The 17,835-nt window shown below is 33.2% G+C and overlaps 2 protein-coding genes across 3 annotated transcripts; both read left to right on the top strand.

Annotated features, from left to right (window-relative positions):
* Positions 1 to 3,940: 3,940 nt before the first annotated feature.
* VRN5 (Fibronectin type III domain-containing protein) lies at positions 3,941 to 10,425 on the top strand. The gene is made up of 5 exons (XM_012223271.4): positions 3,941 to 4,131; positions 4,966 to 5,033; positions 7,327 to 7,963; positions 8,400 to 8,710; positions 8,809 to 10,425. The coding sequence occupies exons 2-5, from the start codon at positions 5,003 to 5,005 to the stop codon at positions 9,987 to 9,989; spliced, it is 2,160 nt and encodes a 719-aa protein (XP_012078661.1). The 5' UTR covers positions 3,941 to 4,131; positions 4,966 to 5,002; the 3' UTR covers positions 9,990 to 10,425.
* Positions 10,426 to 10,788: 363 nt separating this feature from the next.
* On the top strand, positions 10,789 to 17,358 carry HCF101 (ATP binding protein). 2 transcript variants are annotated; one of them, XM_012223272.4, is made up of 16 exons: positions 10,816 to 11,388; positions 11,467 to 11,607; positions 11,708 to 11,847; positions 11,954 to 12,004; positions 12,194 to 12,349; positions 12,715 to 12,858; positions 12,929 to 13,071; positions 13,233 to 13,302; positions 13,498 to 13,593; positions 13,802 to 13,891; positions 14,056 to 14,109; positions 14,640 to 14,763; positions 14,991 to 15,115; positions 15,954 to 16,076; positions 16,973 to 17,041; positions 17,138 to 17,358. In XM_012223272.4, exons 1-16 carry the CDS (start codon positions 11,319 to 11,321, stop codon positions 17,141 to 17,143), a joined length of 1,602 nt encoding a protein of 533 aa, XP_012078662.1. In that variant the 5' UTR covers positions 10,816 to 11,318; the 3' UTR covers positions 17,144 to 17,358. The 2 variants fall into 2 exon arrangements, with proteins under 2 accessions (XP_089580890.1, XP_012078662.1); XM_089724764.1 differs by having other exon boundaries at positions 10,789 to 11,607.
* The last annotated feature ends 477 nt before the right edge of the window (positions 17,359 to 17,835 follow it).

The raw sequence follows: 17,835 nt of genomic DNA on the forward strand, positions 1-17,835 counted from the left end.
CGGAGTGTAGATCGGGTTAGTAAATCCATTTTAAGAATAGAATCTGAATTTCATTTTTTCAGATTTTTATATACATATATTTATTGTATTTGTGATAAATATTATTAATTATATATTGATTTCAATAAAATATATATAAATAAATATGGTAAAATAGTGAAAATCAATAAAATGAAAATAAAGTTATATAATTGAATATGTTTAATAACCTAAATGAAAATAAAACAAGTTCATAGTTCACTTCAACATAATAAATAAAAGAAAAAAGTTAAAAAATAAAAAATAATTGTTCGAGCACATCAATGGTAAACCAAATAGCAAAATAAGAAAATAAATATTGCAAGAACGACCAAATAAATTGAAAAGTAAAAATTAAAAGAAATAGAAAACATATATTTGACAGAGCCATTACTTAATTTGTTATTAACCATTCATATACCAAAATCGATAAAAATTAAAAATTGAAATACCAAATATAACATTATTCCTTTTTTTTTTTAATAAAGACATTGTTGTTTATGAAAAATAATTTATCTGAAAAATATTTTCCTATGTTTGGGATATTCAAGAAAATTAGCTAATGAAAAATATTTTTTTTGTCAAAGAAAACTAAGTTATTTTTAAGAAAAAATGACTTTCTATTTTTAAAAGGAGAAATTATATTTTGGACTTATAACCTTATAATACATATTTAATAATTCATCAATCATTGATAGCCATCGCCATTTATCATCGCCTAGGATGGAATTGGAATGGATACTCGCGAATTTTAAGTAACCCGTATTTATATCCATCTGAAATCCGTTTAAATATTCATTTAGGTACATGTATTCGAATTAGTTTAAAGTTTTATTATCTGCACCCATCCAAAATTTAAAAAGTACTATTATATGGGTAGGGTATTCATAAATTTTAAACAATATATTCAAACTTATTTAAAATATAATTTTTATTAATAATGGATAGGATACCCATGGGTACCCAATGTCAAACTCGTTTAATATAGAGAGTAATGGATAACGGATACCTAAAGACATATACTCATATCCTACTTGTATCTATTACAGGTAGTAATTTTACTACTCATATTCATTCCAAACTTATTTATAAGTAACCACATCCTTTTTAAACAGATCGAAGCTAGACAGATACCCTAAAATTCCCACAGTGTTTCTATCCCTAATCATCGGGGAGTATCAACCACACCCACCAGTTACCATCCACCATTGATCATACCACTAGTCATTAGCGACTATCATAATTTATCATTGTTTATATATTTTTTCATATTTAACAATAAATTTTTAAAAGAACAAATTTCCACAATTGCAGATATTTTTATAGTTTTATAAATTGAAATTTTAAACATTTTATAACTAATTGTTAATATTACAATTAAATATTTAAAAAAGGTTACATTTTTCTTAAAAAATATTAAAAAAAAAAGTTATTTTCTAGAAACAAATACAAATTAAGGTATCTGAGGACAAATAATTTGCATTGCATTTGATAGAGTAGAAAAGAAGAACAAAAAAACAAAAGTGTATCATATAGCATGTCTTACGGTGTAATATGCTTTGAAAAAGAAAACATTCGTTTTTTCTCAAAAAAAATTATTCCTTGCCTAGTTCAATTTCCTATTAATGAATTTCAATTACTATTTTCATCGTCTTCACTTCTTTATTTTCCATAGTGAACAATGAAATGGAAAATTGACATTCGAACGATGCAAGTTGTCGCTATAAAATTCGAACTAACACGGTTTGGTTTATTTGGGTCCTGTCCTCCTCCTATTCCTAGGAGAGAGACACGTTGATCACCTAACCAAACCCTACCAAATTGTGTTTCTTTCAAGTTTCAACCTTATAGTCAAATTTCCAACATGTAAGGTTGATATAAAACCAAGTGTAATTTTCACCTAAAAATGAGTATTTCTATTTCACTGCAAAAAGTGTGAAAAACGAATCATAAAAAGTACCAAAAGCCATGTTTGACATGGCACACACCATCTTCTCTTTTTTCTTTTTCTAATAATTTTTTGACTGATTCTTTTCTAACATTCAATTGACACGTGTCAGTCCTAGTTGCTTTTCTACTGATTCCTATGAGACTCTGACCCAAAAATCAATCCGAGGTTAAAATTAGCAAAACAAAGAAATTAATCATAACACTTGTGACATTTTAAAATGTCATTTACTTTAAAAAAATTATTAAATTTATTTAAATTATAATAAATTATTAAATAAATTGATCATACTATTTTTAATTTAATAATAATTTTTAAAAAAATTATTAAATTGGAAAAATAATTATTAATTATATACAAGAGGTAAATATAGAAAATAATATTTATTACTACTAAAAACTTCAAACGTGATAAATATTTTAAAACAAACTATTTTCTTAAACGTAACAAATATTATCAAATGAAGATAGGACTCAATACTAAGTTAATAACGCGATTTTTTTTTCTCTTTTCATAAAAAAAATGAGAGATCCGTTCGGCTAAACTATATTCTAATTAATGTTTTTTTTTTAGAAATTACTGTAATATCTTTAACATTTATTTAAACTCATTATCGACTTATTTTATTTAGAAAAGCAGCAGTGTACCCATAATCAAACACACTTTTTAGATAAAATGTATTTACCTTTTATTTGAAAAGTATTGATTTTTTGGATGGAATGATCCAAGTTTAAGTAAATGTTAAAAACGTTACAGTAATTTAGACAAAAGTATTAATTATAATATAATTTAAGAATTTACATGTATTTTACTCTAGAAATAATAATTCAAAATTCACGGTAATAGTAGAGCTGACTAATTATATAAACTTTCATTTCAAATCTTTCAATCTGAAATCAAACTTTATTTGAATTTGACTGGTTTTAAATATAATAGGTTTCTATTTCATTAAATTTCAAAACTTTGTTTTTGTTTTCTATGAGCGAATTTTTCCATTTATAATTGATTCCAAAAATTAAAATTGAAATTGATTTAAAATCATTTAATTTTATGTCGAGTTCACGTCTAAAGATCTATTTTGTTCAACGATTCATACCAACTGATATTTAATAGCAACTATTGATAGTTAGTGGCTGATAGCCGATAATGGTGAACTGATCATTGTCCGTGTTTAGTAAAATTTTAGCAACAATTATTGTTAAAATATAAAATTGTCATTAAAAGAATGATTATTTTTATATATTATGACGTATTATATATATATATATATATATTAAATATTTTATTTTTTAATTTTAACGCATTACATAAATAAAAAATATTAATTAAATATTTTAAAATAATATTTAAGAAAAAATAATTTTCATTAGCAATTTGAGGTTAATAAAGTCTAAAATAATATAAATACGAATTTTCAAAATGCAATTGATGAAATTAATAGTTGACTAAGACTTTCCTTTTTTTCGAGTATTGTTAACATGAACTCAAATATATTATGGGATCGTATATATGCTTATCAATGGGCTATGCTTTCTCTGCATGGCTAATCAAGGCATAACGGCTGATTAAAAGTTTGCCAAACACTTGGGATGTAAATATTGGGTATGAATCAGCTGCACGTCCATACTTAGCAACAATTTAGATTCATAATTAAAGAGTAAAACGGCTTGATCCGACGGTTGAGATTGTATCAGCGTGATACGAATAACCACGTAATATTAATTTCTGAATGTCATGGATTGGATTACTCATTTGCTGCCAACAAACCCCAAAAATTAAATTAATAAAATAGAAGTTAATTACAATTCACGCTCTGTGGAACTGCGTGTTTCATCACGTACCAATTGAAACGAAGGACAGTGCTTCACGTACTTTTCCTGCTCAGCAGAACCAACCCTGCTTTCAAACTGAATCAGACTGCCCAAACGTTTGTTTTTTTTTTTTTGCGCGTGAGCTTCCCTCCTCGTCGTCGTCTCAATTGTAGTTGTTCTAAAACGTGAACAACTCGTACAAGCCTCCTCTTCTCTCTCTCTCTAACAAACTAACAACGAAACGAATAGAGGTTTTTCTCTCTTTCTCTCTCTTCTCGGATTTGTGTCCTCTGAAAGCGAATTTTTTGCTATTGGACCCATTAAAACCCTAGGTTCCTCTCCCATTATCCACAGGTACTCTTCTTCCTCTTCTTCTCTTATTTCTGTTTTTTTATTTTTATTTTGGTTTCTCGAATTGTCGTTTTGAGTCTTGGAGTCTGCGTTTTTCTTTCAGATCCGTTTCTCTTTTCCTCGTTTTCTCCTTTCCCGTTTCAGTTTTCTTTCTTTTTCTCAGATTGCTCCACTTGAGTTCTGAAATTTTATGTGCTTTCGCGCATTTCAAATTTTATTTTGTTTTCCTTAATATTTGTTTGTTCACGTTAAATCACACAATGTACGGATATTCATTCGCTAGCGACATGTCGTTTTGGGTTTGATATTTGTTTCCTATTTTTGGCGAGTTTATTTGGAGTTCATATATTTAAATTTTATGCTTAAAAATGGAATTATGTTGATATTGAATGATTTGAAACAGAGAAAGTAGTAATGTGTTTTGAAGGGTTTATTATGTGTTTGTTGTTAATTGTCGATTGGGTATTTCTGTTTGCTTTACACTGCTATTGTTTGGTTCAGTTTTTGCTTCATTCTGTTTGGTTCATTAGCTGCATTGCTGCCAAAAATAGGAAAAGCATATTAAACTCGCAATGAGAGAATTTTGGATCACGCAATTGTAGTTTTTTAAGTTGCAAGAGAAGAAAAGCTAAACAAATGCTTTTATTTTTTATTCACATATGTGAACAATTCAGCTCCATTTAGAAAGTTGGTTAAGTTGATTTATTTGAAATTTGTTCTCTTTTTTTGCTGGGAAATGAAAGTGAAATATTCAATTTGATAGTAAAAATTTTTAATGTTTACGGAAATAATGGAAACTTGAAGATGGTTTTTGATGTTTTGAATTCATTGTTACAGGCAGGGCTGTGGAAATTATTGCGCCGCCTGTTGAAAAATGGATTTAGAGGATAAATTCCTTGCTAGAGGTATTCTCTTTTATCATTTTTTTAATCACTTTTGTATCTTGTTATTTGACTTTCTTAAATGCTTTGAGCACTGCTTGTTTAGTAATAATAGAAGCAGAGGTATTGATTACTTGTTAGGACATAGTTCAGTTCACTGAGATTATTGGACCATGGCTAAATGGCTTTCTTTTCCTTTTTAGTTACACTTGGGGCCACCTAATCCACCCACCTTCCCTTCAATAACCTAATCTCATAGGGATATTTGAAATCTATTTGAGTATTACATATAGATGGATTAACTACTTGAGAGAACATGTAGTAACCTAGTTATCAAAATATTTTAAAATGCTAATAAATCATATATGACAGATGAAACCACATCGCAAACCCCAAGTTATGTATCTTGTTGAGCATTATCTGTTGACCTGCAATCCTAAACGTCTTGTATCTTATAATTCTTGCTATTTTGTTTATTTTAATGTTAGTTTGAAAATATTGTTTATAGATTTTGTGAATCTGCAGTACCTAAACATCCTTCTCTAATCCCATGCTCACTGTTTGCTCAACATCATGGAGAGCTGTCAGAAAAAGCAATATTTTTGTAGTTTGGTTCCTAAATTTTCTTCAAATTTGAAGACTGAACAAATGTTTTAATAAATGGAAGATATTTCAAACTGATTGAGGTTGATGCATCTTCTAGCAGGCTGATCAATAGCAATTTTCTATTTGAATCATCTGCTAATTATATGTAGTCCGTCAATGGCTTCATGTAATTCTAACATTCTTTTCTTTTAATGATTAAATTTATTTTATTTTTTGACTACTAAATTTGACTAAAATTTAGTTAAGACAATTTGAATCAGACCTTCCACACTTTATCTGTTCTTTTGAGATTATCGAGCTCACCCTATGATTTTGTTCTAGCTTTTTCTTTCTTTGTCTCTTGTTTTCTTCTTTATGATTTTCCAAGCCACCCCATTGTCTGACTTGAATACTGATAGTTTGTTCCAATTACTATTTAAAAATTTAATTGAGTTCTATTAGTATTGGATATTACTTTATTGGATTTCTGGTAACTTAAACATTTGAATTTGGGAAATTTTTACAATCTGCTAGGTGATCGAGTTAGATTGGTGATTTGTCTTGCTTTGGTAGCCAATAGGAAACAGGACTATTCTGGGGCTTCTTTAACAGAGGGAAAAAAAAAAAAATGGAAAATCTCTCTCTCAATGTTATATTTACGTCTTGGTTCATTTTTCTGCTCTTTTCCCTTTATACCCAAACTTCTATTGTACATTATTCTTAATAACCGAAATGTGAATATTTCAGAATTTGATGTTTTGATTCTTCTGCTTGAACTTATGCTGGTGGTTCTACATTGTTATTTTCTTTCCCCCCAACAATAGGAAGCTGGGTGAACTGCAGTCGATTTATCGTTTGAATTGTTGCTCTATCCTATTGCTTCATTATTGAAGTTGATTTTTTGACAATGATTTTGGACATCGGGGCGAGAACAGTTCAATTGTCATGACTTTATCACAGGCCAGGCATATGCTTGGCAGATTGTAGCAAGTTTATTAAGTATTTACTTGAATGGTAAATTATATTTAGATGTTTGTTAAACAAAAAATCAAATACCCATGCATCTTCATTCTATCCACATTGATTTTAGTTTTTAGCCAGACAACATATTTTATTTTCCTCCTTTCCTTTCTATGTCATGTATTTTTTAAGAATTCATAACCAAGCAAGGGTGCAGCATTTTTTGACCTTTAAATTTTCTCAATTTGTCAGATCATCCCTTATTTTAGTTGGAAAAGATAACTTTAAGAGTGTATAATTTGATTGATGTTGGACTGCTTGAAGGGCTGGAGGTAAAAGGGAAAGTGGATTTAGCCAATACAAATAAAAATTTTGTTCTCAGAATGCTGGAACACTTATTTGATAATTGATCCGTCCAAAAATATTGTCCTGTTGACTTTTGCACAAAGTTTAAGAAACACATTAGTTATAGTATCACATCATAGAAAATACCCATACTTTTCCAAAATTGTCCTCTCAAAAAAAAGGTTATTCCTAGAATTTAAAATCATTTATAATGAGGGGTATAAAGGAAAAGTAAATATCTCGAGTCAAGAGGACAAACATTTTGGGACATCCAAAAATGGAAATATGGACAAACATTTTGGGATGGAGTACTTAGTAATAACGCTGGCCAACTTTGATCTTTACATTCTTGCACATATAAGTGATTTGTGCACTGTGTATCGTGAAGAATTCTTATTTTTGCTGTTGGTCTATTGTTCCAATCCAGTTTCTGGTGTTCAAAGCCTTTCTTCCAGTGTGCAAAGCACCCCGGAGAAAAATGGGAATTCAGATGATGCTTCAAGAAGTCCAGAACTTCTTCAGGAGTTTCTGAAATCTGGTCCTAAAAAGGAACTCCTTCGAACTTGCTTTGATAAGGACAAGAAGCACACAGCTTCATCAAAGAGCAAAACAGAATTTATGAAGATAGGCAACATAACAGTTAAGAAACAAGAAGCCAAAAAATCTTCTTCCAGTCCCAATAATCAGCCTTCCCTTAAGAAGCAACAAAGGAAGGGGGAAAACCCTACACGACTCACACCTACTTCCGAGCAATTATCGGACTTTGGATGTTCAAATTCGTGGATATGTAAAAATTCTGCTTGTAGAGCTGTTCTGTCCATTGATGACACATTTTGCAGGAGATGCTCTTGCTGTATTTGTCATTTATTTGATGACAATAAAGATCCTAGTCTCTGGTTGGTTTGCACTTCTGAAAATGGTCAGGGGGACTCCTGTGGACTTTCATGTCATATTGAGTGTGCTCTCCAATGTGGAAAGGTGGGTGTTGTTGATCTGGGGCAATTGATGCAGCTGGATGGTAGTTATTGCTGTGCTTCTTGTGGTAAAGTTTCAGGAATACTTGGGTACGTAAATGCAATGCATTTTTTTTTCATTTGTCTAACATTTTTTTAATCAGGTGTTTCATCATTTTTTGGTTCATGTGTTTTGGCACCTTAGAGTTTCCTCTGTACACTCAATTAACAAATAGCTTTCTACTGTTTCATTTTATGAACCGTTTCTTCTTTACCTTTGTATTGGAGAAACTAGAAAACCTCTACTTTATATTCGAGAAACTAGAAAGTGCTTGTCACTGTGTTTTTGCATGCAAGAAACATGTGTGTTACTGTAAACATTGGCATTTATGTCCTCAATCCCATAATGGCTTTTTTGCTGAAAGATAATAAAATGGAGGTCAGTTAATTAAATGGCCTGCAAAAAGAAGAGATTTCCTCTGGTTCTAATGGCATTAGAAGTGGGCTATTTTTATGCTTAAGAAGAAATTTTCTCTGGTTCTAACAGATGTTGGAAGAAGCAGCTAATAATTGCGAAGGATGCCCGTCGTATTGATGCGCTCTGTTATAGGATATACTTGAGCTACAGACTATTGGATGGTACTGCAAGGTTTAAAGAACTGCATGAAATTGTGAAAGATGCAAAAGCCAAACTAGAAACAGAGGTGGGTCCAGTGAATGGTGTTTCTGCCAGGATGGCTCGTGGCATTGTCAGCAGACTCTCTGTTGCTGGTGATGTGCAGAAACTTTGCTCTCTTGCAATTGACAAAGCAGATGAGTGGCTGGCTAGTATTTCAAATGGAAACTCAAACTGCAGAGGTTAGATTTCATAATAATTGTTCCCTATTTTCCAAATCCCGTAAAATGCAAGCATAAAGTTTTACTGAAATGAATAACAAAATTCACCTTTTCTGCAGAGGATTCACTTCCTGCTGCTTGCAGGTTCTTATTTGAAGAAGTGACGTCATCATCTGTCACAATCATTTTAATTGAATTGTCTACTGCATCTGATGATATTAAAGGCTACAAGCTCTGGTATTGCAAGAGTAGAGAAGAAATGCACACAAAAGATCCTATTTGTGTGTTTCCAAGAGCTCAGAGAAGGATTTTGATATCCAATTTGCAGCCCTGTACCGAGTATACTTTCCGGATTGTCTCATATACAGAGGCTGGTGACTGTGGTCACTCTGAGGCTAAGTGTTTTACCAAGAGTGTAGAGATAATTCACAAGAATCCTAATACTTCAGTGGCTGCAAATGGTAAAAAAGCAAATTCCCTCTTGGGAGGAGGTACTTCAGGATCAAAGAGAGAGTCTAAAACTACAATGGCAGTAAATTATTCTGGATTCAAAGTTCGAGAGCTAGGAAAGATCCTCCATCTGGCGTGGGCTCAAGAGCAAGGATGCTTTGAGGGTTTTTGCAGTGCTGATGCAGAAAAATGTTGTGGAGCTGGCAAAGTGACAAAGCCAGCAGAAGATCAATTGCCATCTGTTTCGCGTGGACTTGACTTAAATGTTGTTTCTGTGCCTGATTTGAATGAAGAGCTGACTCCTCCATTTGAGTCCTCCCGGGATGAAGATAATGGTTGTACCTTGGAACAGGCTGTTGAAGCAGATGATGATGCTGCTTCTCATGACATAAAGAAGAATGGCTTAGCCAGATCACATGGTAGTGGAGATTCGCAGACCTGGACTGGTGGGCCAAGTGGAGAAGTGCCAGCTGTTGATTCCCGAGCAGATTTGTGCAGGAAAAGGGCCCATTCTAATGAGGAGATGCTTGACTGTGACAGCACTTTAATAAACGGGTCACCATTCCGTGTATCCAATGGCTCAGGTTGCTTGGATGAAAACTTTGAGTACTGTGTAAAGATAATCCGATGGTTGGAATGTGAAGGTCACATTAACCAAGAATTCAGGTTGAAATTGTTGACATGGTTTAGTTTGAGATCAACAGAACAAGAACGCAGAGTAGTCAACACGTTCATCCAAACTTTGATTGATGATCCTAGTAGTTTGGCAGGACAGTTGGTCGACTCCTTTTCCGATATTATATCCAGCAAGAGACCACGAAATGGTTTCTGTAGCAAGCTGTGGCATTAAATTAGGGCAGGGTATCCTAAAACACAGGATTGCAATTTGCTTCAAGATTTTTTTCTCTCAGTGAAAAAATTACCTCTGATTGTTTTGCCGTTCTTTGTACAGGCATTTTTTACTTGATCACTTCAGGAAGTGATCCATTTATGTTAGGGACAGGTTTGTCCAGCTAAAAGATTGGTTGCTGATTGCAGAGACGGTTGCATTGTTATTGAGGCCAGTGCCTTTTGGATTTGAGGCTTCATGCTGTATAAGGTATTTGTATATGAGGCTTCTTCCTTATGAAGGCGTCAAAAAATTTCGTAAAAATGGTACTAATTACATCTGAAGCAGTAGACTCTAGTTATGAAGAACATCTAATACTTATATGTGGATACTGTTATTATTTTACCTTCTCTGATTCAAAGAAGGCACCTTAATTGATTGCTGAATTTAGTAGTTACATTATCTTCTCTCGGTATACATTTTAGGTTTTAACATGAGCATAAAATTATGAAAATGAGTGTCGTGTTTCCCCACCTTACCAAAGTCTGGAAAATTTTTGTACTTGGAACAGTTGACTGTTAATAACAACTCGAACACAAGTTTGAATATTATTTTTCTTTTTTTTAATTAATAATGCCTCGTTTATACTTATTTTCTAAAATGATATGGATATATTTTGTGAACAGTTGGCAGTTCCCATTTTTCAAGTTTAAGGTTTTAATCAAAACAACTACAAATGATGACATCCCTCGATTTCAAACGACCAAGTCACTACGTCTATTTATCTGATTTCAGAATGACCAAGTTGACTGCTTCGGCAAAGGACTCAAACCTCTCGGACGCCTATGTTTAACGGCTTATCTGTTACAGGGGATAAGAAATTCCTAAATTACAGTGAAAATAACGCTATCTCCTCTACTGTGATGGTTATTGGGTTGTCGGAGAGTGTAAGCGGTTCGAGAACGGGAAGATAGGTCTGCCGTCTATGTCGGACGGCTTATTATAAAAACTACTCCATTGGCTGTCGTCTATTCTACCCAGTTAAACGACGATATGTTTTTCAAAATTCTGCGATCCGCTCGACTCTGGAGATGTCGTCTGTACGTAAGGGGAAAAACCAAAAATACTAAAAAATGCGAGAGCTTCGATCGAACTTTCTTAGCCGCGAAACTGCTCCACATTTTTGCCAAGTCAGCAACTACCAGAGCCAGTCGTACTCAAAACGCTACCGTTTCCACTGAAACATCGATTTTTGAATTATTTTTCAATTTTTATCACATATCACTTGACACCAAAATATGAGGCTCTCAGTCATAGCTCCAACCTCTCTTCTCTCTCTCTCACTCAAACATGCAACTTATCTATGCACCTTCTTCTCTATATTTCTGCTCGCAAACCGTAAATTCTCAATCAAAAGAAGGTAATTATACAGTTAATACATATCAAAACTTACTTTTTTTTAATTCTCTTTTTAATCCAAATTTGTTTCCTCTTTTAGGACTACTTTTACCAGGCAAATGTCTTCAAGTATCACCTTTCGGTTACTCCGTACAACCTCTAAAACTCGAAAAGCCTCTCTGTTTATCACATAAACGGTCTGTTCTTAGCTCCCTCAAAACCAGAGCTTCCTCTGTTCAAGGTAACCGAATTTGAATTTTATGTGAAAAAAAAAAATTCAAATAATGATGGAATTTTCGGTAACTGTTTTCTAACTGATTTTGCATTATCGTTGGTTGTAGATGCTTCTGAAATATCAACTGGATCAGCTGAGAGCGATGTATTGAAAGCTTTGTCTCAGATTATTGATCCAGATTTTGGAACAGATATTGTCTCATGTGGTTTTGTTAAAGATTTATATATTGTTGAAGATCAAGGAGAGGTTCCTTTATTTCACAGCAATGGAATTTTTTCTTTCGTACATATATTTAGAGGATTAAAATAAATTAATGCTCTTACTGAAAGATATTTGAATTTTTGCATTTTAGGTTTCGTTTCGGTTGGAGCTTACAACACCAGCATGTCCAGTCAAGGACATGGTAAATATGACAATCAAGAACTCCCATTTTGTTTGCAAGGGTAGTATTTTGTTTTATATGATGAAAACTTTGTAGATAGCTAGTAAATAGCTCACAACTTAATAGCATGTTTGTCTTTTTCTCGTGGGCTGTGTTCGATTGTTTGAATCTAATTGTGATTAAGTAATCTTGAAAAGTTTTTATCAACAGTTTGAGCAGAGAGCCAATGAAGTGGTGGCTATGCTTCCTTGGGTCAAGAATGTGAAAGTAACAATGTCAGCACAACCAGCTAGACCTGTTTTTGCAGGGCAACTTCCTGCTGGGTTGCAGACGATTTCAAATATTGTGGCAGTTTCAAGTTGCAAGGTAGACTTCCTATGAACTTTGATTTTCTCATTTCGTATCTGCCATAGGATTTGATCATGTGCACTAGACAGTAGACATGTTTTGATGGTAGCATTCTAGGCTCTGGTTTTAGATGTCTCATAAAGTTAATCCTTTTTGAATGATTGGATTTTGATTGCATCATCTCTAGTATGGGGGAAATACTACTAGGAAATCATGATAAAAGTCATGCTTCTCCTTCAGCTTTTGATGGGAGAAGAACTGATCACACTTCCTTGCTAATGCTATTTCCACATTGTGGTATTTGCTTAAAATGTGAAGTAATTAAACCACAATCTATTTCTTCTAATTTTTCTCAGCACTTTTATTTGTGAAAAGTCGTGCAGGGAGGTGTGGGGAAATCTACAGTAGCGGTAAATCTTGCTTATACTTTGGCTGATATGGGTGCTAGAGTAGGCATTTTTGATGCAGATGTATACGGTCCAAGTTTACCAACGATGGTCTCCCCTGAAAACCGTTTGCTAGAAATGGTATTTATCTTTCTTTTTTGCAGCAATTTAGTCAAATTTCTGTAATTGTGACTGTATAAACTTCCTATAGAATCCGGAGAAGAGAACAATTATTCCAACTGAATACTTGGGAGTCAAGTTGGTATCTTTTGGATTCGCTGGACAAGGTCGTGCAATAATGCGAGGTCCAATGGTTTCTGGGGTTATCAACCAACTTCTGACTACTACTGAGTGGTAGGTTGTGCTTCTCAATATCTTTTAGGACTTACATAGCAAATAAAAAATAGAGAGGGTGTGTTTATTATTTATTGTTGTCTGTATTGGCTGGCTATTTGCTTCTTGATGATGCTAGATGGAATTCTAATTTTTCATACTATTTACTGATCTCAATGCAGGGGAGAGCTTGATTACCTTGTTATTGACATGCCACCTGGAACTGGAGATATACAGCTCACTTTATGCCAGGTTTGAGTTCTTGCATTTTTGGTCTCAACTATTTTTAATCCAGCAAACATGGTTAACTTAAGGTTTCTTATGAAGAATGGGCTTGCTGAATCAACAACTGGATGTTAGCACATTTTTGTTGCAGTACATCCACATGCTTATAACTTTCACAACATCAATATTTTCACATTTTGAGCTTGGTAAAATAAAATTCAGGTAGTCCCATTAACTGCTGCTGTTATTGTGACCACCCCGCAAAAGCTAGCATTTATCGATGTTGCCAAAGGAGTCCGCATGTTTTCCAAGCTTAAGGTGTGCATTTTTCACTTTACTGTTACTTTAGAATTTCTTTTCAAATGATTATTTGAAATCACATCCTTCCTAATTGGACCATATTATATATTTTTTTTATTTGGAAGAATTAATTAATAATGTTAATTATAATCATAACCATTCAAAATAATTTATTACTTATCTTTTATCACCATTACTTATTTGTGTATTCTGCTCAACTGTATAGGTTCCTTGTGTTGCGGTCGTTGAGAATATGTGTCACTTTGATGCTGATGGGAAACGCTATTACCCATTTGGTAGAGGTTCAGGTTCTCAGGCATGCACATTATCTGATGATCAAATTTCTTGCTTCATGGAAAATTAAGATTTTTCAATTCAAGCATTCTCTACACCATCTCATCTGTCTTTTTTTTTTTTTTTTTTTGGTTGTATCTTTATTGAAAAGGAGTATGTTAATGCACTTGGATAACATGTTTGCAGGTTGTCCAGCAGTTTGGAATTCCTCATCTGTTTGATCTTCCGATTAGGCCAAATGTATGCGCTTCTAATATGCTAAGCTTGAATCTGCTTTGGATGCATTATATCACTGCTAGGCTCGAATCTGCTCTGGATGCATGCTTAAATTTCCTTTTTATTTGTTGGTAGATTGTGCTGCTCTATCATAAAAATTTCTAGTTTTTTCAATTGTTTATTGGATTTATAAGTTGCAAAGGTCCTATCTGATGCACATGCATGGCTCATGCACCTTTTTGGTTCTTTAATATTCATGTAGCTTTTATTTTTCCCGGGGAACCTGAATTAGTAATATTTGGCACTTTCACTCTTATGCATCTATTGCTATTCTTAATCCCTCCTTAAATTTGCCTTGTCTGAGCCAGCCATAAGATACCTGTATGAAAATAATGTAATTTCAGTTTGATATGCTGTACAATTATTACTCCTCTGCATGCTTCCCTTTTAAGTACCAAGCACTCGTTTATTTGTAAGCAATAAAAATTCTGAAATTTTGTCATATATGGTGAAATTCATTATCAAATTGAAGATTAATTTCATTAATTGTATAGCTATCTGCTTCTGGGGATAGCGGAATGCCTGAAGTGGTGGCTGATCCTCAAGGTGAAGTTTCCAAGATATTTCAGGACCTTGGAATTTGTGTTGTGCAACAATGTGCCAAGATTCGTCAGCAAGGTACTACCTCTGAATCTTGTCTTAGCAAGAAACTACTTGTCATAATGCACGTCATCATACTTCTGTTTTGCAATTTGCTTTGGATCTTTTAAATGGTCAAAAGGGAAGGCTATAGAGTATTGACTTTCAAGAGCTCATATCTTATTGCAAAAATAGAAATTTAAACTTCTGGAATTTCACTTGAAACCTGGACCGAATGATTGTTTTGTTATGTTTTTCCTTTACAGTGTCAACGGCTGTCATGTATGATAAATCAATTAAGGCAATAAAGGTCAAGGTGCCAGATTCAGATGAAGAGTTCCTTTTGCATCCAGCAACTGTTAGACGGAATGATCGCTCCGCCCAAAGTGTGGTATGTAGGAATTTAGTCTGGACAGAAGGCCCTTATTTACTTGACTGTGAGCTCGCTTTGATTACGTAGCCCAGTGACATAGTATTGACTAAAACGAGTCAATAGATTCTGAAATAAAGATATCATCTAGCACTTGACTGTGAGTTTGCGTCGATTACTTAGCCCAGTAACATCGTATTGGCTAAAACGAGTCAATAGGTTCTGAAATACAGATACCATCTAGCACTTGGGCAGAACTACAACTAAACAACTTTTTCTGCTTTGGTTAGGCCTTTACAGCTGGTCTAAATGAGGGTTATCACAAACATGGCATGAAGAACTTGGACCTTTTTGGTCTTGGTTTCTTTTATATTAACTTCAGTCCCAGTTTGCCACCCATCTGATTATAGGTTTGTGAAGGGCGTTCTTTATTCTGGCAAAGCCTGATTGAGGTCGATCTTCAGTGGTTTGAGCTTATGATTTACATTTACTTTATGCCCACCCAGCTCACCAAATAAATAACTTAGATTCTATATATTTTTTATTAATATCAGCCATGGATGGTGAAAAATGGAGGTTCAAATAGTTGGGCAGATCTTTGACTAAACTTCAAAAGTTCCAGCCCTGCTGTACTTTTGAACTAATTTGGTTACAGTTTATTAGTCTAGTTGTGAAGGTCAAAACGAAAAGGGATCTGTAACTTCTGATGCAAATTAGTTGAGAGAATTGACAGCCTATTTGACCAATGTTTATAAAGCAGACAAAAAGTTACTTTCTTGTTAGAAAATTAGCCTTGACAAATCCTCTTTTGTTATTAAAGTCCACTATGGCTTCTTTTTCATTTGTTTATTCAAAATAGGATGAATGGACTGGGGAGCAAAAGCTGCAGTACACTGATGTTCCAGAAGATATTGAACCTGAAGAAATTCAGCCAATGGGAAATTATGCCGTGCAAATAACATGGCCAGATGGCTTTAACCAGGTGACTTTTTGCAATTATTGGTAAACATGACCATTCCATGGAAAGCTACTGTTATTATCAATAATCTAGTACTGTTATATGAAGTGACACTTCCGTTTTGACCAAACTAATGCCTCTGTTAGAACAAAATGCAAAGCATGTTTATGGTAATATTAGGTTAGTTCTGTGAGGCAAATGCTGTATGCAAATGAGTGTTGTTATTGGCCTACTCTCATGGCCGAGTTGGGAACTCGACCCCTTTGCCTTGGCTAGTGATCTGTCTTGGATTTATGTTTCAATATATGCTTCTGCTGGGAGCCAAATCCATTTCCTACCTATATCAGAGACGTCTTGATATACATCTCCTACTTTTGAATACAACAAAAACGAGGACTAAATTTTAATCCCAAAGTAGTTGAGACATGAAATGCATCATAAATGTCAGAGTAGCATTCTTTAATGAAGTGTTAATGGAAACATTGGAGTTCCTTTTCTTTTTTCTTTTCTGAGAATAACATTGGAGAAAGATTAGTGACGTAGTGAGTGTACTGTGATATGAATCATAAATTTAGTGACTTGGTGAGTGTACGGTCACAAAGGTTATTATATCCATATCAACACTGTACAATCCACAGTGGTTGTGGTTAACTGGTGGTAACAGAACAATTTCAAACTGTTCAGGTGGTATATATTAGGCTTGAAAAAACTATAGTTCAGTGCGAATTTAAAATTTTTAATTTTTGTCAAAATTTTATCGGTTTTATCATTAATCTGCATACATGTGCGAGTGTATTGTATCCATGGCCTTGGAGTAGTAGAAAAGAATTCAATAAAATGCATTTTATTTGCAAAACATGCCCATCTAATCTTCTATTAATATCCTGTAACATCTAATTAATTCATGTGATATGGTACAGATTGCTCCTTATGATCAATTACAAACAATAGAACGATTAGTCGGTGTTCCTGAACCAACTCCTATGAGGGTAACGTATAATCTTCATCATTTTACTATTTTTATGCATATTGAATCTATTCATTGATGAACTGAGATTCTTAATTGTTTGTCCCTTTTTGCACAGGCATAAATTTATCAAGTGAAAATAGGGATACTACAAAATGAAGGATCTTTCTTAATAGAGTGACCTCAATCAGAAGAAGTAGATTGAAGCTTTGTGTAAGATCCTCAAGTGTGCTATTTGGCCATTTTGTCATCTCTTTCGTTTTGAGCCTGGGGCAACATATGTATAGCAGAAAACTATAATAGTGAAAATTCTAATAGATGCATGCCAATTTTGTTTCATTTTTCAGATCTTCTATCATTTTATTTTCACTTTAGGGTATCTGAATAATTCTTTATTAGATTTTATTCACATACTTCTACAAATCTAACTTGGGCAATTAGGTTAGCAATTCAATGGTTGTGAGGTTAAAAAGCTACTATAGTATTATTTCTGGAAAAACAGAGTTCATATTATAATATTTTAAGAGCTACAAAAAACATGAAGACAAAATAAATTAATTTACATGTTATTAGTTTTTATGTTTACATTTACTTTTGGACAATATGTGAATGCAAAATTTTTTTTGGATGTATTCTTAAAAATAATATTGAAGTGGATTTCTCAAAACAATATGTTTGATTTTCTTTTATTTTATTTTATTTTTTTGAAATATTACTTGAGTGATTTAAGCCATAAATTTTATTAGAATTATTCAATTGGCGTAACCCAACAGTATTCATGATTTTATAATTTTGTCCATTTCAGCATCAACAAGT

Source organism: Jatropha curcas, chromosome 8 (assembly GCF_041381405.1).
Source record: "Jatropha curcas cultivar XTBG-Jc1 chromosome 8, XTBG_Jcur_1.0, whole genome shotgun sequence".
Taxonomy (NCBI): Eukaryota; Viridiplantae; Streptophyta; class Magnoliopsida; order Malpighiales; family Euphorbiaceae; genus Jatropha; species Jatropha curcas.